Source organism: Monodelphis domestica, chromosome 2, assembly GCF_027887165.1.
Source record: "Monodelphis domestica isolate mMonDom1 chromosome 2, mMonDom1.pri, whole genome shotgun sequence".
Classification (NCBI taxonomy): Eukaryota; Metazoa; Chordata; class Mammalia; order Didelphimorphia; family Didelphidae; genus Monodelphis; species Monodelphis domestica.
The window spans coordinates 370,315,819-370,335,980 of record NC_077228.1 but is presented as its reverse complement, the minus strand read 5'-3'; the positions used below and the strand labels follow the sequence as shown (position 1 = coordinate 370,335,980).

The 20,162-nt window shown below is 40.8% G+C and overlaps 1 protein-coding gene across 1 annotated transcript in view; it reads left to right on the top strand.

Moving 5' to 3' along the window:
• Positions 1 to 2,358, top strand: part of ATG5 (autophagy related 5) — a 195,572-nt gene extending 193,214 nt beyond the window's left edge. The window contains exon 8 of the mRNA XM_056818630.1: positions 845 to 2,358. Coding sequence (XP_056674608.1) covers positions 845 to 906 — 62 coding nt within the window. The 3' untranslated portion in view covers positions 907 to 2,358. The remainder of the gene's footprint in view (positions 1 to 844) is intronic.
• The last annotated feature ends 17,804 nt before the right edge of the window (positions 2,359 to 20,162 follow it).

Sequence of the window (20,162 nt, the reverse complement as noted above, 5' to 3'; positions counted from 1 at the left end):
TCATCAAAAGCTATAAAAAACCTTTAGAGAATTTAATAAGCTAAGAAATTAATTGTAATTTTAAGGGATTTTCAGAAATAGTTTTTGATAACTAGTGGTTTCTGAATGGATGATATTTTATATTTATATTATAAAGAATGTTGTATTAAAGGTAGAGGACCAAAGAGATGTTCCTACCAAGGTGTTTTTATGAAGCAGGAAGCCGTAAAAAGAACTGCAAAACTCTTCAGTTTAATTTACTTCCACCAGAACAATCTAGATTTCTTGGTGATATTCTAGACCCAAAGAATTTTACTTTGTTTAAAAATATGTTTGCCAAGGTTGAAAGATTTGCTACATCTATAAAAATTGTGACAAATATCCACCATTTCATAGAGTTTTTTTTTTGTCATATTGCAACTTATATGAAATATGATAGTAGGTTTGTTGGCTAATATAATTAACTGGGCTATTGTGAATTTGGGGGACTTTGGTACTTCTTTGAATGCATTATCTACTGTGTTACTGCTTTATTCTGAAAATCATTTGTACTTACACAACTGACACAGTGTGTCACTGATTCTAAGCTATATATTTTTTATTTTTAAAACTTTTTTATTGTTGTTTTTCCTTGCATGTGCAATATAGTGTCTGAGTTTTATTTTTTCCTCTCTTTTTTGTATATGAAGCACATGTCAACAGTATTGAAAAGATTTTTCTTTCTTTTTTTTATTTTGCAGTAATATAAGTTAAAAATACATTTGCTCTGTCAATGCATGCCTAAAAAGCTTTAGACTATAGAAATGATGCCATTGATTGTTTAAAAAATTATGGGACTTTGCTTAACGATTTTGTCTGATTTCAGAAAAGACGGAATCCAAAAAGAGCCACTGTACAGTGCTACAGAAGCACAGAGCACCTGCATAGTGCCTATGGAGCACAAGGTCAAAGAGACTGATCCCAGTAAGATTGATGTCATTTTGAGCCAAGACAAGAGAACTTGAACTTGTTTGGGGTTCAAGGTTGCAGCTCTTTTGACATATGTCAGAGGTTGGACTTTGTAAACCTCACTCTGGTCCTGACCCAGCAGGGAGGGAAGACTCCATTCTCTCCCTGCCCTCATATTACAGTTATATTACAACTTCCTCTGAGCCACATTTTAGCAAACATTTATGCTGCCATCCTGGCTCCCATTTGCTGCTGAAATCTAGTCTCTTTTCTGTCTTTCATGCTGTGGCAAACTTTCTGTAGTCCTAACTACTGATTGGGTAAGTACATAATTTCTTAAATCATTTTCATTGGGCTCTGATTCAAGGATCTGTTATAGGTTTGTTTTTCCTTTACTTAGATTTTCTAGATATAAGACTTTTACATTTTGTATTTCATCCATAAGTTATTTTTCTCTTTTATTTGAATTCTTTGCTGTTTTTGATTTTTGATTTTGCTAATTGATTCATGTACCTCATAACTTAGCCATTCATTCCTGAGTGATCCTTGCATTTGTGCTGCTGAGGTATTCACCTCAGGGGGGCCAAGTTATTGTTGTGAAGTTTGATTTGAATTTGAGCAATTTTAGGTGAAAAAACTTGCTGCCTCCCAGAATCCAGAATGTGCCATGAAGATGCCCACAGAGACTACATGCTGTACCAGAAGATCCAGAGTGAACTTTGGGAAGTGAATTGAACTGGGGGGGTTGAAATGCCTTTATTTTGAATGTATACTCTTGGCTTTTTGTCAACCTAGTAATCATTGGTTTTGTTCTCCCCCCCCCTTTTATCCACAAATTATTGCAATTTATAAGTTAGCTATGTTTCCATGATCCTTTTGGGGAGACTGGTTTCCCCAGCAGGATCACGGGGGGGGGGGAATGTATAGTTAGAAATTCTCAAACCCCTAAAATATAAAAAACTACCTTTCCCAAAATTCCCTTTAATCTCTCCTGTGTATCCACATTTGTGTGATTATATGATGGTATTTAAGTTTGATGTGACTCCTCCCACATGCTCTTGGACCTGCCACTGGGCTGAGTTCAGGTGGTTCTTTTTCTTTAGTTATTATTAATAAAACTTTTAAAATATAATACTTAGCTATCTATTACTAATTTTAATCTTTACACATATCCGTGTATTTATGGTTTTATTTGGGGGGTTTCATTTTGTATGCGTGTGGTCTTACAACAATGACCAATATAAAAGGGTGTTTTGCATGCTAATACATGTATATATGACCCAGATCAAATTACTTATCATCTTCAAATGTGGGGAGGGGAAGGAGGGAAGGAGATGGTTTGGATCTTATAATTTTGGAAAATGTATGTTGAAAATTATTATTATATATAATTGGGAAAATAAAATATCTTTGAATTTTAAAAATGTTAAAGAGTGTTACTAAGACAGAGTTATTTATAGTTATTATAACCTATAAAATTATTTACAATATTAATATAACATAATGTAACAATAAAATTTAATATAGCATTTATACATAATAACCTAGCTAGGGCCTTTGCCATTAGGTAGCAGCCATCTAATACTTAAGAAATCTTCCTAAGTTCAAATCCAGACTCAGATAATTGCTAGTTTCATGACTCTGGGCCAGCCACATCACCATATTAGCTTGGTTCCCTCATCTGTAAAATGAAGTGGAGAAGGAAATGGCAAACTGCGCCAGTGTTTTTGCCAAGAAAACCCCAAACAGGGTCACACAAAGAGTCAAACTCGACTAAAATGACTAAACACCACCAGCCACTTCCTAACATTTGCTTGGTTCTAGCCTCTTAGGCAGCCAACTAGCACCAATAAGGCAGAGGAATATTGTTGCAAGCTTTGCTTCTGGATGGTTATTGGTCCTGGCTGGATTCCATGACCATCTTACTGGCTATCTTACATAGCCCTTAAATCCTAAGCAAGACTTGACACCAGTACAGCAGTGAAATGAGCTGAACATTATATTTGGGCAGGCTTAAACTCTACAGAGATAATGAATGAAAAAGTACTTATTAGGTGGTAATTAAGATAGGCAGCATGATATAGTGAACAAAGAAGAAATAAAATGAGCATTAACATAGTGCCTGTTGTGTCCCAGGCACTCTACAAAGGGCTTTCTGCAAATATATCACAATAACCCTTAAGGATTGGAGCTATTGCTAGCCCCATGTTATAACGGAGTAAATTGAGACAGACAGAGGTTAAGGGACTTGCCCAAGGACTTACTCTACCTACTTAGCTAATAAGTGTCTAAGGTCAAATTTGAACTTGGGTCTTAACCTCTTGGTAAACCAATTTAACTCTACCCTGTTCTGTCTCTTGAATCCTTAGACCCCTTATATTGCCAGTTACACCCAGGCAAGCCTCAGCCTTGGATCACCGCTGCCAATTCATCATCTTCACTCCTATAAATATGCTGCTGAAAGAAGATGGAGAAAATCACATAACCATTCTGACTGGATTCACCACAAATTTAGGTTATAGCTGGGCCCTCCCTGCTGCTAGCAAATCCTACTGTATTTCCCTTATCAACTCACTGGCTATGCCACTCTCCACAAAGGCTCTTCTCAGCCCTCCTCAAACCTCTCATGACACCCCTCCTCACCCTGTGAGCTTAGAACCTTGCCTTCTATTTTTACATAAAAAAAGATGAGACTATTTGCCACAAGCTTCCTCTTTTTCCTTCTTCTATTATTTCTATTACTCAGAGGCCTTCAGGTACTTTCTCCTCCTTCATCTCTGTCTCACATGATAAGGTGCCTTTTCCTCCTTACTTCTACTCATTCAAGAAATCCCATTCTAAGTAGCAATTAGAGAAGAAAAAAAATTGAAGGTATTAAAATAGGCAATGAGGAGACCAAGCTATCACTCTTTGCGGATGATATGATGGTTTACTTAAGGAATCCTAGAGATTCAACCAAAAAGCTAGTCGAAACAATCACAATTTCAGCAAAGTTGCAGGATACAAAATAAACCCGCATAAGTCATCAGCATTTCTATATATCTCCAAACCATTTCAGCAGCAAGAATTAGAAAGAGACAAAATAAAATACTTAGGAATCTATTTGCCAAGAAAAACACAGGAACTATATGAACACAACTACAAAACACTCTCCACACAATTAAAACTAGATCTAAACAATTGGAAAAACATTGATTGCTCATGGGCAGGTTGAGCTAACATAATAAAAATGACAATCCTACCCAAATTAATTTACTTATTTAGTGTCATACCCATTGAACTACCAAAAAACTTCTTTACTGAATTAGAAAAAACCATAACAAAGTTCATTTGGAAGAACAAAAGATCAAGGATATCCAGGGAAATCATGAAAAAAAATGCAAAGGAAAGAGGACTTGCAGTCCCAGATCTCAGACTATATTATAAAGCAGCGGTCATCAAAGCAATTTGGTACTGGCTAAGAGATAGAAAGGAGGATCAGTGGAATAGACTTGGTGTAAATGATCTCAGTAAGACAGTTTATGACAAACCCAAAGACCCCAGCTTTTGGGATAAAAATCCATTACTTGATGAAAACTGCTGGGAAAATTGGAAGACAGTGTGGGAGAGATTAGGTTTGGATCAATACCTCACACCCTACACCAACATGAATTCAGAATGGGTGAATGACTTGAACATAAAGAAGGAAACTATAAGTAAATTAGGTGAACACAGAATAGTATACATGTCAGACCTTTGGGAAGGGAAAGATTTTAAAACCAAGCAAGACTTAGAAAGAGTCACAAAATGTAAAATAAATAATTTTGACTACATCAAATTAAAAAGTTTTTGTACAAACAAAACCAATGTAACTAAAATCAGAAGGAAAGCAACAAATTGGGAAATGATCGTCATAAAAACCTCTGACAAAAGTTTAATTACTCAAATTTACAAAGAGCTAAATCAATTGTACAAAAAAATCAAGCCATTCTCCAATTGATAAATGGGCAAGGGACATGAACAGGCAGTTCTCAGCCAAAGAAATCAAAACTATTAATAAGCACATGAAAAAGTGCTCTACATCTCTTATAATCAGAGAGATGCAAATCAAAACAACTCTGAGGTATCACCTCACACCTAGCAGATTGGCTAACATGACAGCTATGGAAAGTAATGAATGCTGGAGGGGATGTGGCAAAGTAGGGACATTAATTCATTGCTGGTGGAGTTGTGAATTGATCCAACCATTCTGGAGGGCAATCTGGAACTATGCCCAAAGGGTGCTAAAAGACTGTCTGCCCTTTGATCCAGCCATAGCACTGCTGGGTTTGTACCCCAAAGAGATAATAAGGAAAAAAACGTGTACAAGAATATTCATAGCTGCGCTTTTTGTGGTGGCCAAAAATTGGAAAATGAGGGGATGCCCTTCAATTGGAGAATGGCTGAACAAATTGTGGTATATGTTGGTGATGGAATACTATTGTGCTCAAAGGAATAATAAAGTGGAGGAATTCCATGGAGACTGGAACAACCTCCAGGAAGTGATGCAGAGCGAAAGGAGCAGAACCAGGAAAACATTGTACACAGAGACTGACACACTGTGGTACAATCAAACGTGATGGACTTCTTCATTGGTGTCAGTGCAATGTCCCTGAACAATCTGCAGGTATCTAAAAAACACTATCCACAAGCAGAGGATAAACTGTGCGAGTAGAAACACTGATGAAAAGCAACTGCTTGACTGCAGGGGTTGAGGGGACATGACTGAGGAGAGACTCTAAATGAACACTCTAATGAAGATACCAACAACATGGAAATTGAATCAAGAATACATGTGATACCCAGTGAAATCGCACGTCGGCTATGGGAGGGGGTGGGGAGGGAAGAAAAGAAAATGATCTTTGTTTCCAATGAATAATGTTTGGAAATGACCAAATAAAACAATGTTTAAAAAAAAAAAGAAATCCCATTCTATCCCCTTTCCTCCAACAGATCATCCCCCTTTTCCTCTCTCTATCACTTATTTTCCATCTTTCCCTATCTACTGGTTCATTCTCTTCTGCCTATAAACATGCCCAAATTCTCTTATCCTGAAAAAAAAACTCACTTGATCGTTCCATTCCTGCTATCTTCCTAACTGTCTCCTTCCCTTTGTAGCTAAACTCAGAAAGGCCATCCACAAGAAGTACCCCCACTTTCTCTCTTTCTTTCTCTTCTTAACCCCTTACAATCCAGTTTCCCATCCAACAAAACTGCTCTCTCCAAAGTTACTAATGATCAGGAAGTTGCCAGATCCCATGGCCTTTTTTCTATCCCTATTCTCCTTGACCTCTCTGCAATATCTGACACTCTGCTTTCTAGGTTCTGGGGACAACACTCTTTCTTGTATCTTCTCCTTCCTATCTAACCACTCCTCTGTCTCTTTTGCTGGTTCCTCCTTCAGATCATACACTCTTTCCCTCAAGATTTGGTCCTGGGTCCACTTCTGCCTCTATATTATTCCATGTGATGATCTCATCTTCTTCCATGGATGAATTTCTCAATTCTACCAGTCTTCTAACACCTTCAATCCAGTGAACTGGGCTCTGGACTGTTCTGCAAATAACCTACTCCATCTATTGGTTCTGGGCATTCTCTTTGGCTGTCCCTTATTGCCTGAAATGTTTTCCCTCCTCCACTCAGACTACTGACCTCCCTTTTTTTAAATCCTACCTTCTACAGAAAACCTCCTCTAACTCCTATTAATTCAGGTTCTTCCTTCTGTTAATTATTTCCTATTTTTCCTATGTATAGCTTGCTTTGTATATATTTGTTGCTGTTATTTCTCCCATTAGATTGTAGCTCTTTCAGGGCAGGAACTGTCTTTTTCCTCCTTTTGCATCCCCAGAGCTTAGCACAAGGCCGTTTGTTGTTGTTCAATGATGACCAAATCTTTGTGATTTCATTTGGGGTTGTTTTGGCAGAGATACTACAGTGGCTCGCCATTTCCTTCTACAGCTCATTTTACAAATGAAGAACTGAGGCAAACATGATTAAGTGACTTGCCCAGGTTCACCTAACTAGTAAGTATCTGAGGCCAGATTTGAACTCAGGAAGATAAATATTTATCCACTTTGACTCTCCACTTTAAGCTGCCCCCTCATAGTACTATGGTAGATATTTAATAAATGTTGACTGATTGGTTGACTTCAGGTCTAGCACTAATACTTAGTTGCCTCCTAAAGGAGCATTCGGTATAGAGGAGGATAGGAAATGACTGTGATATAAAAATGGGCATCATTATGCCACCAGCTGACTCAGTTGAATCTGAAAAGAGCTGACAACAAAATCAGGAAGCCTCTGATACATGTAGGTTAAGTGATCCTGGGCAAGTCACTTACTTTCTCTATGACCTAGACAACTTTAACACTCTAAATTACAGAGAAGGTGTTGACTTGCATTGATATATCACAGGTTCTATCTCTATTCCTTTTTTTTTTTTTTGCTAAATATTGGAGGCACAAATACAAAAGCAAAGACATGCTTTCAAGTAGTTTACTTGTTCTAATAGAAGAGAGACAACATAAATGGGAAGTGGTGGGTTGGTCCAGAAAATCACCCAATGGTGAATGAACCCACGAAGGAGTAGATTGAGATATCCCAGAACAATGGCGGAGTTGATTTGATCTTGGTTTTGGAACTGGGCAGAGGTGAGAAGGAGCAAGGAAAGGGGATGGCTAGGCAGTTGAGAAGATACCTGGGGATTATAGAGTGATATGGATTATGATTAGGGTCTAATTAAAACAATGAACTGAGTGCTATACAATTTGTAAAGCCCTACATCATCTCATCCAAGCCTCCTCATTTTTCTGATTAGAGAACTGGGGCTTAGAAAAGATAATTGTCTTGCCCATGGTTACAGAGCCATTAAGTTGGGTCCTAACTCCAAATCCCGCCCTTATAGAAAAACCCATTATAGTACTAGAATGTTTCTTTGACTCTTAGTTGGGTCTAAGTGATACCACGGCATGCTATGGTCTGATTCTGGCTGGTACTTAATGGATCTGGTGGAAAGAGTACTGACTTAGAAAGCCTGATTCTATCTTATCTACTCCACTTAGCCATGCAAGGGATGATTTATATAGTCTAAGAACCAAGAGAGTGGATGGATGGAGTGTCTCAATTTCTAGTATTCAGTGACTCCACATGGACCTACTCACACTGATGGGAATACAACTATACAACTATTTATGTAAAGCTGAAATACTCGATTGTTTATTAGTGTGTTCAGGAGCAGCTAAGTAGCACATTGGATAGCGTGCCAGGCCTAGAGACAAGAAGTCAGTCTTAGGTGCAAATCTGACCTCAGACACTTCCTAGCTGTGGGACCCTGGGCAAGTCACTTAATCATGTTTGCCTCAGTTCTCGTTACTGCTCTTCTATCTTAGAATTGATCCTAAGATTGAAGATAAGGGTGGGCTTTTTTAAGTTGTAGATGCATCAGGGGACACTAAAGTGAGGGTACTTCTAGCAGAAACTCAGATATGCTGATGACAATTACATTGATTTCTAAATTCATTTTGATCTTTTTTCCCCACAGAATGTCTTTGTACTAAGACTCAAAGCTACATTGTGTTCTCGTTAAGTTCTCATTAAGTATCTATGGAAGTTGATTACTGGGGAAAATAGGATCATAGGCTGAAAACTGGAAGGGACCTCAAAGGCAGTTCAAACCCCTCATTTTTATAGATGAGAGAATTCAGGTTTAGGGAGGGGAGATGACTTTGCTCAGGGTCATAGGAGTAAAGAGTGTTAGAGGAAGCTTTTGGACCTCTGACACCGGAACCTGTATGTAATCTCCACTCCACCACACTTGCCTCCCACTGATCCTCTCCACCTAAGTGAATTCTTCCCTTCCTTCAAAGCCGTCATACCCCACCTGGAATCTTCCCTGACCTCCCTAACATACCATGAGTGGCCTCTTCCACCTATGAGTGGCCAAAGCATTTGCTGTCCAGCTTTGTTTCTCATTACCCCCTAGACTTTATATTTAAGTCAGTCTCCTTGGCCTCTCTTTGATTTTGCTCTCTGTCCTGTCTAGTAATATAAGAGGAAAAGCACTAGAATTAAAGGACATGGGTTTAAATGCCATTTCTGACACTCATTAACTGCTGCCTTGGTCAAATCATTTAATCTGCTCTAGTCCTCAGCTTCCTCATCTGTAAAGTGGACTAAATGACCCCTGAGGTTCCTTGCACCAGTGAAAGAGGGTTAAGGAATCCAGGACAGTTGGCAGAGGTGGATAGAGTGCTCAGCCAGAAGTCAAGAAAATTCATCTTCTAAGTTCAAATCTGGCCTCAGACACCTACTGGCGAGGTAACCCTGGACAAGTCACTTCACTTTGTCAACCTCAATTTCCTCATCCATCAAATGAGCTGGAGAAGGAAATGGCAAATCACTCCAGGATCTTTGCCATGAAAACTCCAAATGGGTCATGAAAAATCAGACATGACTGAATAACAACAACAAAAAGTACTCAGGATAGAAATTTCTCTACATGGAAAAGGCAAAGGGGAAAACTTTGGAAGACAAGGCTAGAGAGTAGGGAGTGAAATGTTATAGTTCATTGTATTTATTCTTTTTATTTCTTTTATAGTTTTTATTTTGCTGTCACTTCAGATAAATTGTAAGCTTCTTGAAATCAAGAATTATTTTATTCTTTGTATCCCCCAGTTCTTAGCACAGTGTCTGACACATAGTAGGCACTTAAATAAATGCTTTTTGGTTGATGGAATATTTCTATTTCCCCTTATTTGATGGAATATCCCTTGAGAACAGGCCCTTTGTATCTCCAGTGTTGGGTACAATAGCTCACACATGTTGGGTAGTGGTTTTGTGTGATACAGGCTCAAAAGTGTTGACTCTGGGATCAGAGGACCTCAGTCCTCTCTTGGCCTCAGAATACTCCTCTATAAAATAAGGTTTACATGGCTGCTCTGAAATGTTTCTTGAACTGAACTGCCACTTATATCATATGTTGCTTTACACTAGAGTTCTGTGTGTGTATGTAAATTTAACTTAATTATAAGGTCACTGAAGGCAGCAGGGACCACATCTTGATCATCCTCTTACCTTCCCCAGAGTGGGTGTTCGATATGTACAATATGAACTTGTTAACCGATCACCTGAAAGACTGTATGCATGCAAACATTATTTTCCTCTTCCAGGGGAGCAGGAGTGTCTTTTCCTAAAATACAAGTCTTTAAACCTACATGGGTTTTCTCGAACTTTCCAAAGCAGAGGTGGTGGTTGTGTGCCTCCTCACTGATGAGTGTGCCCATCTTGAAACAGTGTTTCAGTGATCAATGGTCCAGGTGTCATTGCATCCAGCACTCCATTCCCACTGGAATAGTGTGGATGGGAGACAGAGAGGAGGCAGTTCCATCTCAGGTAGAAAATCTTCCTGTGTTCTACTGACATCTGTTCTGACTCTCAGTTCTTGGATGTGGAAGTTCTTCTTTCCTTCCACCCACTGCCTCCATGTACCTGCTAGAGCATCTGGGTCCCTTCCTCCAAACTTGGCTTTCTTTCTTGCCCTGGCTGATAGTCTTGGTTGGTCCTTTTCATGCCTCACTTTGGTTTCTCTTCCCCCTTGTTCTTTTTCTTTCACTTTCCCCCCACCCACCACCCATTTTTGACATTGTCATCAGGACTTTCAGTGTGGGAACATGGTATTCACTTATCTCCCACACCGAATCTCATGTAATGAATGTCCCTTCTTCTCCACCCTTTCCAAACCTGGAGACCTTCGGGAAGAATGTGGTTCCACGCCAAAGAACAGCACACTAGGAAGTCCATTCTACTCTCAAAAACAGAAGCCAGCTCAAGTCTACAACAACGAATGGTACTGGGGAGAAAGACCCTTAGGTAGGGGCCCAACTGGGCAGCACCAAGCAAGGCACTCTGTCTTCCACGAAATAGTAAAATGAAGTTTCTGTGTAAAGAAATCGCATGTTTTTTGGAATATAGCACACTCCTTCCCGAGAACCTGGAGGATTCAAATGTTTCCTTTGCTACCTCCCAACTCCCTTTGCTAATCTCCTTCTAATTCATGGAGAGAGACAGAGACAGAGACAGAGACAGAGACACACACTGAGAGACAGAAGAAGAAAAGGGAAGAAAAAACCCCGCCAACTCATTGAAAAGCTAAGTCTTGGAAGTAAAAAGCAGAAAGCACCCTTCCCTTTTCCAACACTTGCCAGCATGCACGGAAGCAGGGTTTTGTGCAATCCGTTCTTATGCAAAGCTTGCCCCCCCCCCCCCCCCAAAAAAAAAAAAAACTCAACGTTTCAAAGGCGACTGAATCTGTGGTTCGGTAGCCACACCTCCCCCCTACCCCCACCCCCACTCTCCTCCGGGAGCCAAACGAGATCTGCGGAGACGCTCGGAGTGCCCAGCTCCTCAGCTAGGCTGCGAATGCGCATGTGGGGACTGGGGAGAGCTCTATTTCCCATTGCAGACTTCTTGACATTTCTAACAGGCGAGCTCGACCCAGCGAACCAGCGCGCACTCTGTGAACGTGGCTGCAGCCCTTTGAGGTTGCTGGTGGAAGTCAAGCTCCTGCTTCTCTAGAAGTCAGTTTGTTCTTTTCCCCTTCTGCCGACCGAGCGACTTCCGGCTGGTTTGCTGCACTCGGCTCCCTTGCGGCAACAGCCTCAGCAGCCCCGGGTACAGCAGTGGGGTGAAAGTGACTGACGTGCGGGTCCCTGTAGGACTGTCTGACCCTACTCTGGTGCTGCAGCAGCGCACACGTTTTCACCAGCAGCCCTCACTCACTTTCTGCGGCGCGCTCCTTCCTCTCTCCTCTGTGTCTCTGTCTCTCTCTGTGTGTCTCTGACTCTCTCTCTGTCTCTCTGCCCGATCTGTCTGTCTTTCTCTGTCTCGGCCCCCTTTTTCTCCACCTGTCTCTCCCTATCTCTACATCTCCATCTTCGTCTCTTTCTCTCTGTCTCTCTTCCTTGCTCTCTCCACCTCTTCCTTTCTGTCTCTGTCTCTCTTTACCCCTTCATTTCTCTTTCTCCCTTTCTGTTTCTGTCACTCTCCTTTCTCTCTCCCTTCTCTTTCTCTTTTCTCTATCTTCCACTTCTCCCTTCTCTGGCTATCTCTCTGTCTCCCCCTCCTACCTTCTCTCAACTCCTTTCTTTATCCTTCCCCTCCTCCCCTTCCTGAGAGATATCAATAGAATGAAAAAGTGATGGAAAATGCAGCCTCTCACAAGAGAGGCTATCTTTCCTCACCCCTTGTTGAAAAAGGAGGTGGAGGGTAGTGATTGGTTCCTCTGGATAAAAGAAAGGATGGATACAATCATAGGCTCTTCCTCGTTGTGCCCTCTTTTCTGGCTGTGCTGGTTAAGGATCCAAAGCATTCTGGGTGTGACCACCCACCCACATCACAGAGTGAAGAAAAAACCAACCCTGTCATCTTTGTGGCTCTTAGAATCCCTGGATTGTTTAAGATGTGGTTGGTCCACCTCCTCCTCAAGAGGAATGTTTGCACTTAAGGGTGATTTCCCCTCTTTGGGCCTCAGTTTCCTCGCCTGTAAAGTGAGGTTGGACTCAGTGATCTCTACATCTCCTTCCTATTCCAAACTCCTATGATCTTTGGTGCCTTTCCTAGCAGCATTTTTTTTCTTCTTTCTCTGTCTCTGTCTCTCTGTCTCTCTCTGTCTCTTTGTCTCTGTCTCTGTCTCTGTCTGTCTCTGTCTCTGTCTCTCTCTCTGTCTCTCTCTCTGTCTCTCTCTCTGTCTCTCTCTCTCTCTCTCTCTCTTTGCATCCCAAGCATAGCCTTGCACCTAATAGATGCCAATTTAATGACAGATGACAACTGACAAATACTTGTCAGTTTGGTTTGGGTTAATTTAGTCACCTGCATCTGAACTGGAAACATTAGGAGGCCCTCACTAAATAGTTTGTGATATCTGCAAAATGAAAGTCTGACTCTAAGCACAAAGTGGGCAATTTAAGAAACAGACAAAATGGAAATATTGCCAGACTCAACTAAAGAATATATAAACATATACTCTAAGTATATATACTTATATAGAAACATATATGTGTGTATATATACATATATGTAAAGAATGAATTCAAAACAGCTATTAAGTGCTTACTATGTTCCAAAAATTATGCTAAGTAGAAATAAAAGAGCTAATCAGTCCCGGCCCTCATGGAACTTACTTTCCAAAGATGAAAGTAGAAGCTTCCCAAAGATACCCAATGGACACATTTCTAACTTTCTCAGGGTAAAAAGTTGGTCAATGGAATTCTTATCCTGTAGTGCCACTTCCAAGATCTGAACTGGTCTGTGAAAATCCACAGCTCTGATTGCTGTGTTCTAGGTTCCAGAAATACCAGAATGTCACTCATGTAAAGCATCTTGAGTGACTTTCTCATTAAAGTGTGTAGCTTCACAAACCAAGACCACTTCAGCCCTTACAGTGAAGACTTCCAAGAAATATCCAGAATGCAAAAATAGGGCAAGGGGGACAAAGAAAATATACCAGATTAGGAGCCAGAAGATCTAAAGTCTTGGGTCTTTCACTTATTAGTCTCATGACCCCACTCAGAAAAAAAAAGACCCAAACAAATTCATAAGACTCACCTCAATCTGTTATGAAAACAGAACTTGCAACTTGTCTTTAAATCACATGCAATATTTTTTTTCCTGCCACGAGGACTCACACTGGTCCCTTTGGGGAGCTCAGCTGACAAATAGGGACCCCCTAGGGAGTAAGCTGTGGGGATATAATGAGACTTGAAATCAGAAGAGGGCTTGAGTTCCAGATCTGGTACTCACTAGTTGTGTGACCATTGGTAAATCACCCATTCTCTTCATTTCCTTTCTCATCTCTGAAACTGGGAGTGTGGTATTTATACTACCTACTTCACATGGTAGTTGTGAAGAGAAAGAAGGAACAGGAACACTTACAGTGTCAGCCTATGAATACCAAAGTTTGGCCATTGGTTCCCTTGAAATTCTTTTGGATTTGGGGTATATTTCCTCTTCCCCTTCTCCTTTAACTTTCTGGTACCTCTCAGAGCTTGCTCTAAGAGTTAAAACTGAAAAGGTCCTTAGTGACCTAGTTTAATGTCATCATCTTACATCTGAGGAAACTGAGGACTGAGGAAGAGAGTGATTTGTCTAAGAATCACAGAGCTTTGATGCTGTTTTGTTAATTAATCACTCTTTGTGACCCCATTTTGGGGTTTTCCTTGGGTAAGATGCTGGAGTAATTTGCCATTTCCTTCTCTAGCTCATTTTACAGTTGAAAAAGGTGAGACAAACAGGGTTAAATGTCTTGCCATTTTACAGATGAGTCTAGAATACATAAAGACTCCATCCCAGAGGCACTAGCTAGTAAGTATCTGAGGTTTAGAAACCAGATTTTCTTGATTCCAAGTCTAGATGCCTATTATCCTACATTGCTTTTTTCTTTTAAAACCCTTACCTTCCATCTTAGAATCATTACTATGTATTGGTTCTAAGGCAAAAGAGTAGTAAGGGCTGGGCAATGGGGGTTCAGTGACTTGTCCAGGGTCACATAAATAGGGAGTGTCTGAATTTGAACCCAGGACCTCCCTTCTTTAGGTCTGGCTCTAAATCTACTGAGTCACCTAGCTGCCCCTTCCCACACCACCTTTTAAAGATGACTTTGACCAACCTCCTCCTTTCACAAATGAGGAAACCAAGGGGTCCAGTAAGATTATAAAACCATGGAATTTTAGAGCTGTTAGAAACCTTAGAAATCCCCTAGTGACCTCTCACTTACAAACTGTATATTCATTCTTTGAAGGCAAAGATCCTCTTTTATGTAAACTTTGTGTTTCCTATTCATGCCTATCCTAGTGCTCTGTGGACACTAACCATTGAATAAATGTTGAATGAATGAATGAATCAATCAATGGATTCTTAAAGATAGCTAAAATGAGGTCACTGAGTAGTAAAGTGGCTTGCCCAAAGACACGTAACTAGCTTGTGGCAGAGCCAGGACTCTACTACCTTGAAGCCTTTGTTCAATGTTCTTTGTACCCCATTTATTACCATTTAACTCATTTTTCCTGTTAGTAGAGAGCAGCTAAGTGGCTCAGATGATAGAGAGTAGAGGTGAAGATGTAATGGTCCTGGGATCAAATCTACTCTCAGACACTTCCAAGCTGTATGACCTTGGGCAAGTCACTTAAATCCCATTACCTAGTCCTTGCCATTTTGCCTTGGAACAGATATGTAGTATTGATTCCAAGACACAAGGTAAGGATTTTTAAAAACAAATCAGAACAAATAATGGAGGGAGCCATTCTCTGCTTCAGGATAAGTGCAGGTAACCTTTTAATCAGATACTGAGCCAGGAACTGAGTGTACATACAAAACATCTCTCTTCTCTGAGAGGGAAGAAAAATCTCTCTTCTCTGTGAGATGGGAAAAATGCTGTCAACTTTAGGATGGAGGGGTCCCTTCCCCATCCCATCTTTTTTCAACCTCAAATCCATGGCACTGCTGTTTCTTCTGTCCTTGTTGCCCATTTTTTCCCAATTTCAGGTGAATGGGTATTGGAAGCAGAAGGGATGCGATCATGACCATGTGAGCTTTGAAAGGTTAGAAGAACTATCAAAGGTCCCACAACCAGAGTCCTACCAGAATTCAACAGTAGCTGAAGCAAGGAAGCCACCTGGGACCAGTCACCTGCTTGACCTATTCCAGCAGCTAAAAGTGTCCAGTGAAGAAGAGACGGATCCATCCATTAACTGTATCCTATTGGAAGTGAACTCAGTAAGAGGAGTGTTTAGTATAAGCCAAATTAAATTTGAGTCTGCTGTCCCCAGAGACCTAACTGGTAGAGGAGAGAGTGTGCCCCAATTCACAGGAAGAAGGGAGGTTTGTTTTTTTGCATCTTGCCTCTAAATATGTCTTCTAAGTAAATATTCCTTTATAAAAGCTAATTGAGGAAGCAGCTAGATGTCTCAGTGGATTAAGAGCCAGGCCTAGAGATGGGAGGTCCTGGGTTCAAATCTGCTCTTAGGTACTTCCTAATTGTGTGACCCTGGGCAAGTCACTTGACCCCCATTTCCTAGCACTTACCACTCTTCTGTCTTAGAACTGATAACTTAGCATCCATTCTAAAAAAAGAAAGCTAATGGATGAGAATTGATTATTAGTGACATTAAAGAGATATCAACTGGTTAGATAATATTGGGGAATATTAACTGGCAATGATATTGGAGGGAAAACACACTAAACAGGAGCTCTACAGTAATAGTACTAGAGAGATACCCTCCAATCCCTCAGGGTGACCCCTGGAACTTTGAGGGGAGTAGTATCTGTGCTCTGGGGGCCCAACTTGCCACAGTAAGAGTTGGAAAAATATAGGAGAGAGCCTATATGTGCTTTAGAGACTGTTCTTGCTTTGTATAAATGGACCATTCTACACAACTCTATTTAAAGTGATTTTTAAGGCAGCAGCCAGGTGACTCAGTGGATAGAGAGCTGGGTTCAGATCTGGCCTCAAACACCTCCAAGATGTATGACCCTAGGCAAGTCACCTAACCCCCATTTCCTAGTCCTTATTACTCTTCTGAACATTGATGTAGGAAATCCTCGTGAGAAAATTCTCCTTCCCAATGAAGAGCAAAAACTATTCTGCAACTTGGAGTCTTAAAGCTTCCTAGGATACTGAGGGGCTAAATGACTTGCCCAAAGTCACACAGTCACAATATGCGTCAGAGATGGGATTTGCAATCAGTTCTCTAACCACAACCCCCTGCTTCCTCTCAGCATTTTTTAGGGGGCAATGGAATCCTCTTAGCAGTAGATGACACACCACTCTCTTGCCATCTATCTGTTTAAGTCCCAAGTTGGGTAACTACCTTCTTCCAGTTTACAATTTCCACACCAGTAGGTATGAACAAAGATGTCTGATTAACTCTCCCAAGAATGTGACATATTCCACAATGACCATTTTGTGGCATGAAATGGTAGTGCCTGGATAGGACTGAGAATTGAGTTACCATATTCACAGCTCAGCTCTGGGAACTCCAAAGATCTTTCTCCATGTGGGAAGGAACAAGAAGTTCTATTAAACTCAATTCATTTCATCACCCATTTCCTAAGAACCTACAACCACCAGACACTGTGCTAGTTTTCGGAGACACAAAAACAAGATTGAAACAACCCTTTGCTCTCTCTTGGAGACTTCATTTGACCAGGGGATACATTTTATACTTAGGATTATTTCTATGTATGTATACAAAACAGTGCAAAGTAATGTTGAGGTAAAGGGGAATGGGCAGTGTTGGTGAGTAATGATTTTTCTTTTAAATGCTTGCCTTCTGTCTCAGAACTGATATGAAGTATCAGCTCCAAGGCTACATCAAGGTTAAGTGACTTGCCCAGGCTCACACATCAAGGTTAAGTGACTTGCCCAGGCTCACACAGCTAGGAAGTTTCTGAGGCCAGGTTTGAACTCCTGAGAAAGGATTCTCAGAGACAGGGGAGGAAAGAACGCATTCCAGCCCTGGGGTCTAGCCTGTGCAAAGCCACAGAGATAGAAGGGAATGTTGAGTCCAGTGAACAATGACTAGATTGTCTATGAAAATCCTAAAGTGTTCATCTCAGAGTGAGTCTTTCAGAGTATCACAGATTTAGAGCTAGAAGGGACCTTAAAGGACATCTAATTCAACCCCCTCCTTTACAAAGGAGTAAACTAAGGCTAAGAAAGGAGGGGCGAATCCTGGCTAGGAGGGACAAGCCCAGAGAAGAAAATTTAATTCAGAATATAAACAGGAAGAAACCCCAGTGGAAGAGAACTCACTGAAGATGCTATATTTCTGAAACGTATCTCCAGGAAGAAAGTAAAACTATCTATAAGGGACAGAAGACCAAGTGCCCTTGCTCCTCTACGGTTGAAGGCTGGACTTTATTTGTACTCTATGGTCCCTTGCATTTAAGACATTATTTTATACTAGAATAAGAATCCTTTTCATTTAAACCATTATTTTAGACTAGAATAAGAATTATTTTCATTGCGTCATTATTTTCGACTATAACAAAAATCATTTTCACTTAAACCATTATTTTAGGCTATAATAAGAAAAGTTTTCATTTAAGCCATTGTTTTAGACTATAATAAGAATCATTTTGTTGTTCTTTAGTCTTGTCCAACTCTTTGTGAATCCATTTGGGGTTTTCTTGGCAAAGGTCCTGGAGTCCTGTGCCATTTCTTTCCCCGGCTCATTTTGAAGAGGAGGTCAACAGATGACTTGCCCAGAGTCACACAGCTAGTCAGTGTCTGAGGCTGGATTTGAACTCAGGTTGTCCTGACTCCAGACCTGGCACTCTATCCATTGTGTCATGCAACTGCCCCAATAAGAACAATAGCTAGCATTTATATATCACTTTAAGGTTTGCAAAGTACCATACTTTATATATCCTCTCATTTGATCCTCAACCTTGTGAGGTAGATGCTTTTGTTTTCCCCCACTGTATAAATAAGGAAACTGAGGCTAAGAGATGGAAGCTTTTCTTTCTTCATTCACTTATCAGACAACCATAACCCTATACTTGGAGGTCCTTCCCTCTCCTAATAAGTGTCAAAGGCAAGATTTGAATCCTGGTTTCCCTGCCTCCAAGTCTAGCACTCTACCCCCTGAGCCACCTAAATGCCTCTAAAAGCCCCAAAAGTCTGGGTCCAGATCTGTGAGGTTCCATCTGCTCAGCAGCTAGGTGACTTGTAAATCTGTGGCTGAGGCTGATACTCTGCCACAATCTCCATTTCTGGGTGGACACCATTTTTCTGTGTCTCAGGCAGTGTTCATTGATGTCATGTCAATTAGCACCTAAGGGTAGTAAGGCAGACTTGAATGAATGAAAAAAGCATATATCAAACAGCTTCTGGACGCCAAATCTCCAAACAAAGTTCACAACCCTTCTACTGTCTTACGGAGGAGGCATTATCATTCTCCATTTTACAGATTTTGGAACCAAAATATTGAGCAGTCAGATGGTTTGCCCACAGCCCCAGAGTGAGTCAGCTATAAAAGAGTAGAAAACTCCACTGGTGGGACTGGAGTCTAGCATTTGGCTGCCTCTTTGTGTGGTCTCAGAAAAACATTTCCTCCTTTCTCCAACTGTAGTGTGATGTGTTTGTGCTCTGAAATTCTCTGTGGGATGGATTTTGAGTAATCTTTGACTGATCACTCTCCTTTCTCAGAGTATCTCCTGTGTTGCCCAACCCTGAATCTGTTTCCGTCACAGGAGTCTGTTTGCCATATCCTTCTCTTCCCTTTTGTCTCCACTGCCTAAGCCTTGGTGCAGGCTCTGTGCACCTCCTTCCTCGCTGGCTTTCCCTCCATGAAAAATGCTTGCTTAGAGCGACCCATTCTACCTCACGACTGCCAAAAGCCTTTGCCTTGTGCATTGCTTGACCAGGCTGCCCTTCTCTTTGAGGTGGCCAGTGTAGCCTCAAGACCAAGATCCTGATGCTATGTTTTCCAACTACCCCACATGTGTTTTGTTTCTTTTAATACTCTAGATTCTAGGCTCGACTCTTCTTTCTTTATCCACTTATAAGGTAGCTGTAACAATCTACCTGGAACTCCTTCCCTCTCCCAGTTCTGATTTGTCAGACTTGCCCCACTTTCCAAAAATCCCTAAATATTCCCTTTTTCCATGAGGCTGCCCCTAAGAGGAAAAGAGATGACAACTGTCCTCAGCCCTTTTTGAACACCAAAATTCTCATGAATCCCTCTTCGTTTACCAAATTTACCCTGTTAAGGGATTTACAAGGAACATTGTCTATTTATGGATGCTGCAGATGCATCCAGCCACTCCAATTCATCTTTGAGATGTAGATGTGCATAGCTGCTAATAGCCATAAACTGAAAATTCCCGTTGAGGAGGATGAAGGGAAAAGACAGTCGAATTTGGGTCAAAGAACTTGGGTTTGAAAGACTTGTACAAGAATATTCATAGCTGCACTCTTTGTGGTGGCCAAAAATTGGAAAATGCGGAGATGCCCTTCAATTGGGGAATGGCTGAACAAATTGTGGTACATGTTGGTGATGGAATACTATTGTGCTCAAAGGAATAATAAAGTGGAGGAATTCCATGGAGTCTGGAACAACCTCCAGGAAGTGATGCAGAGCAAAAGGAGCAGAACCAGGAAATCATTATACACAGAGACTGATACACGGTGGTACAATCGAACATAATGGACTTCTCCATTA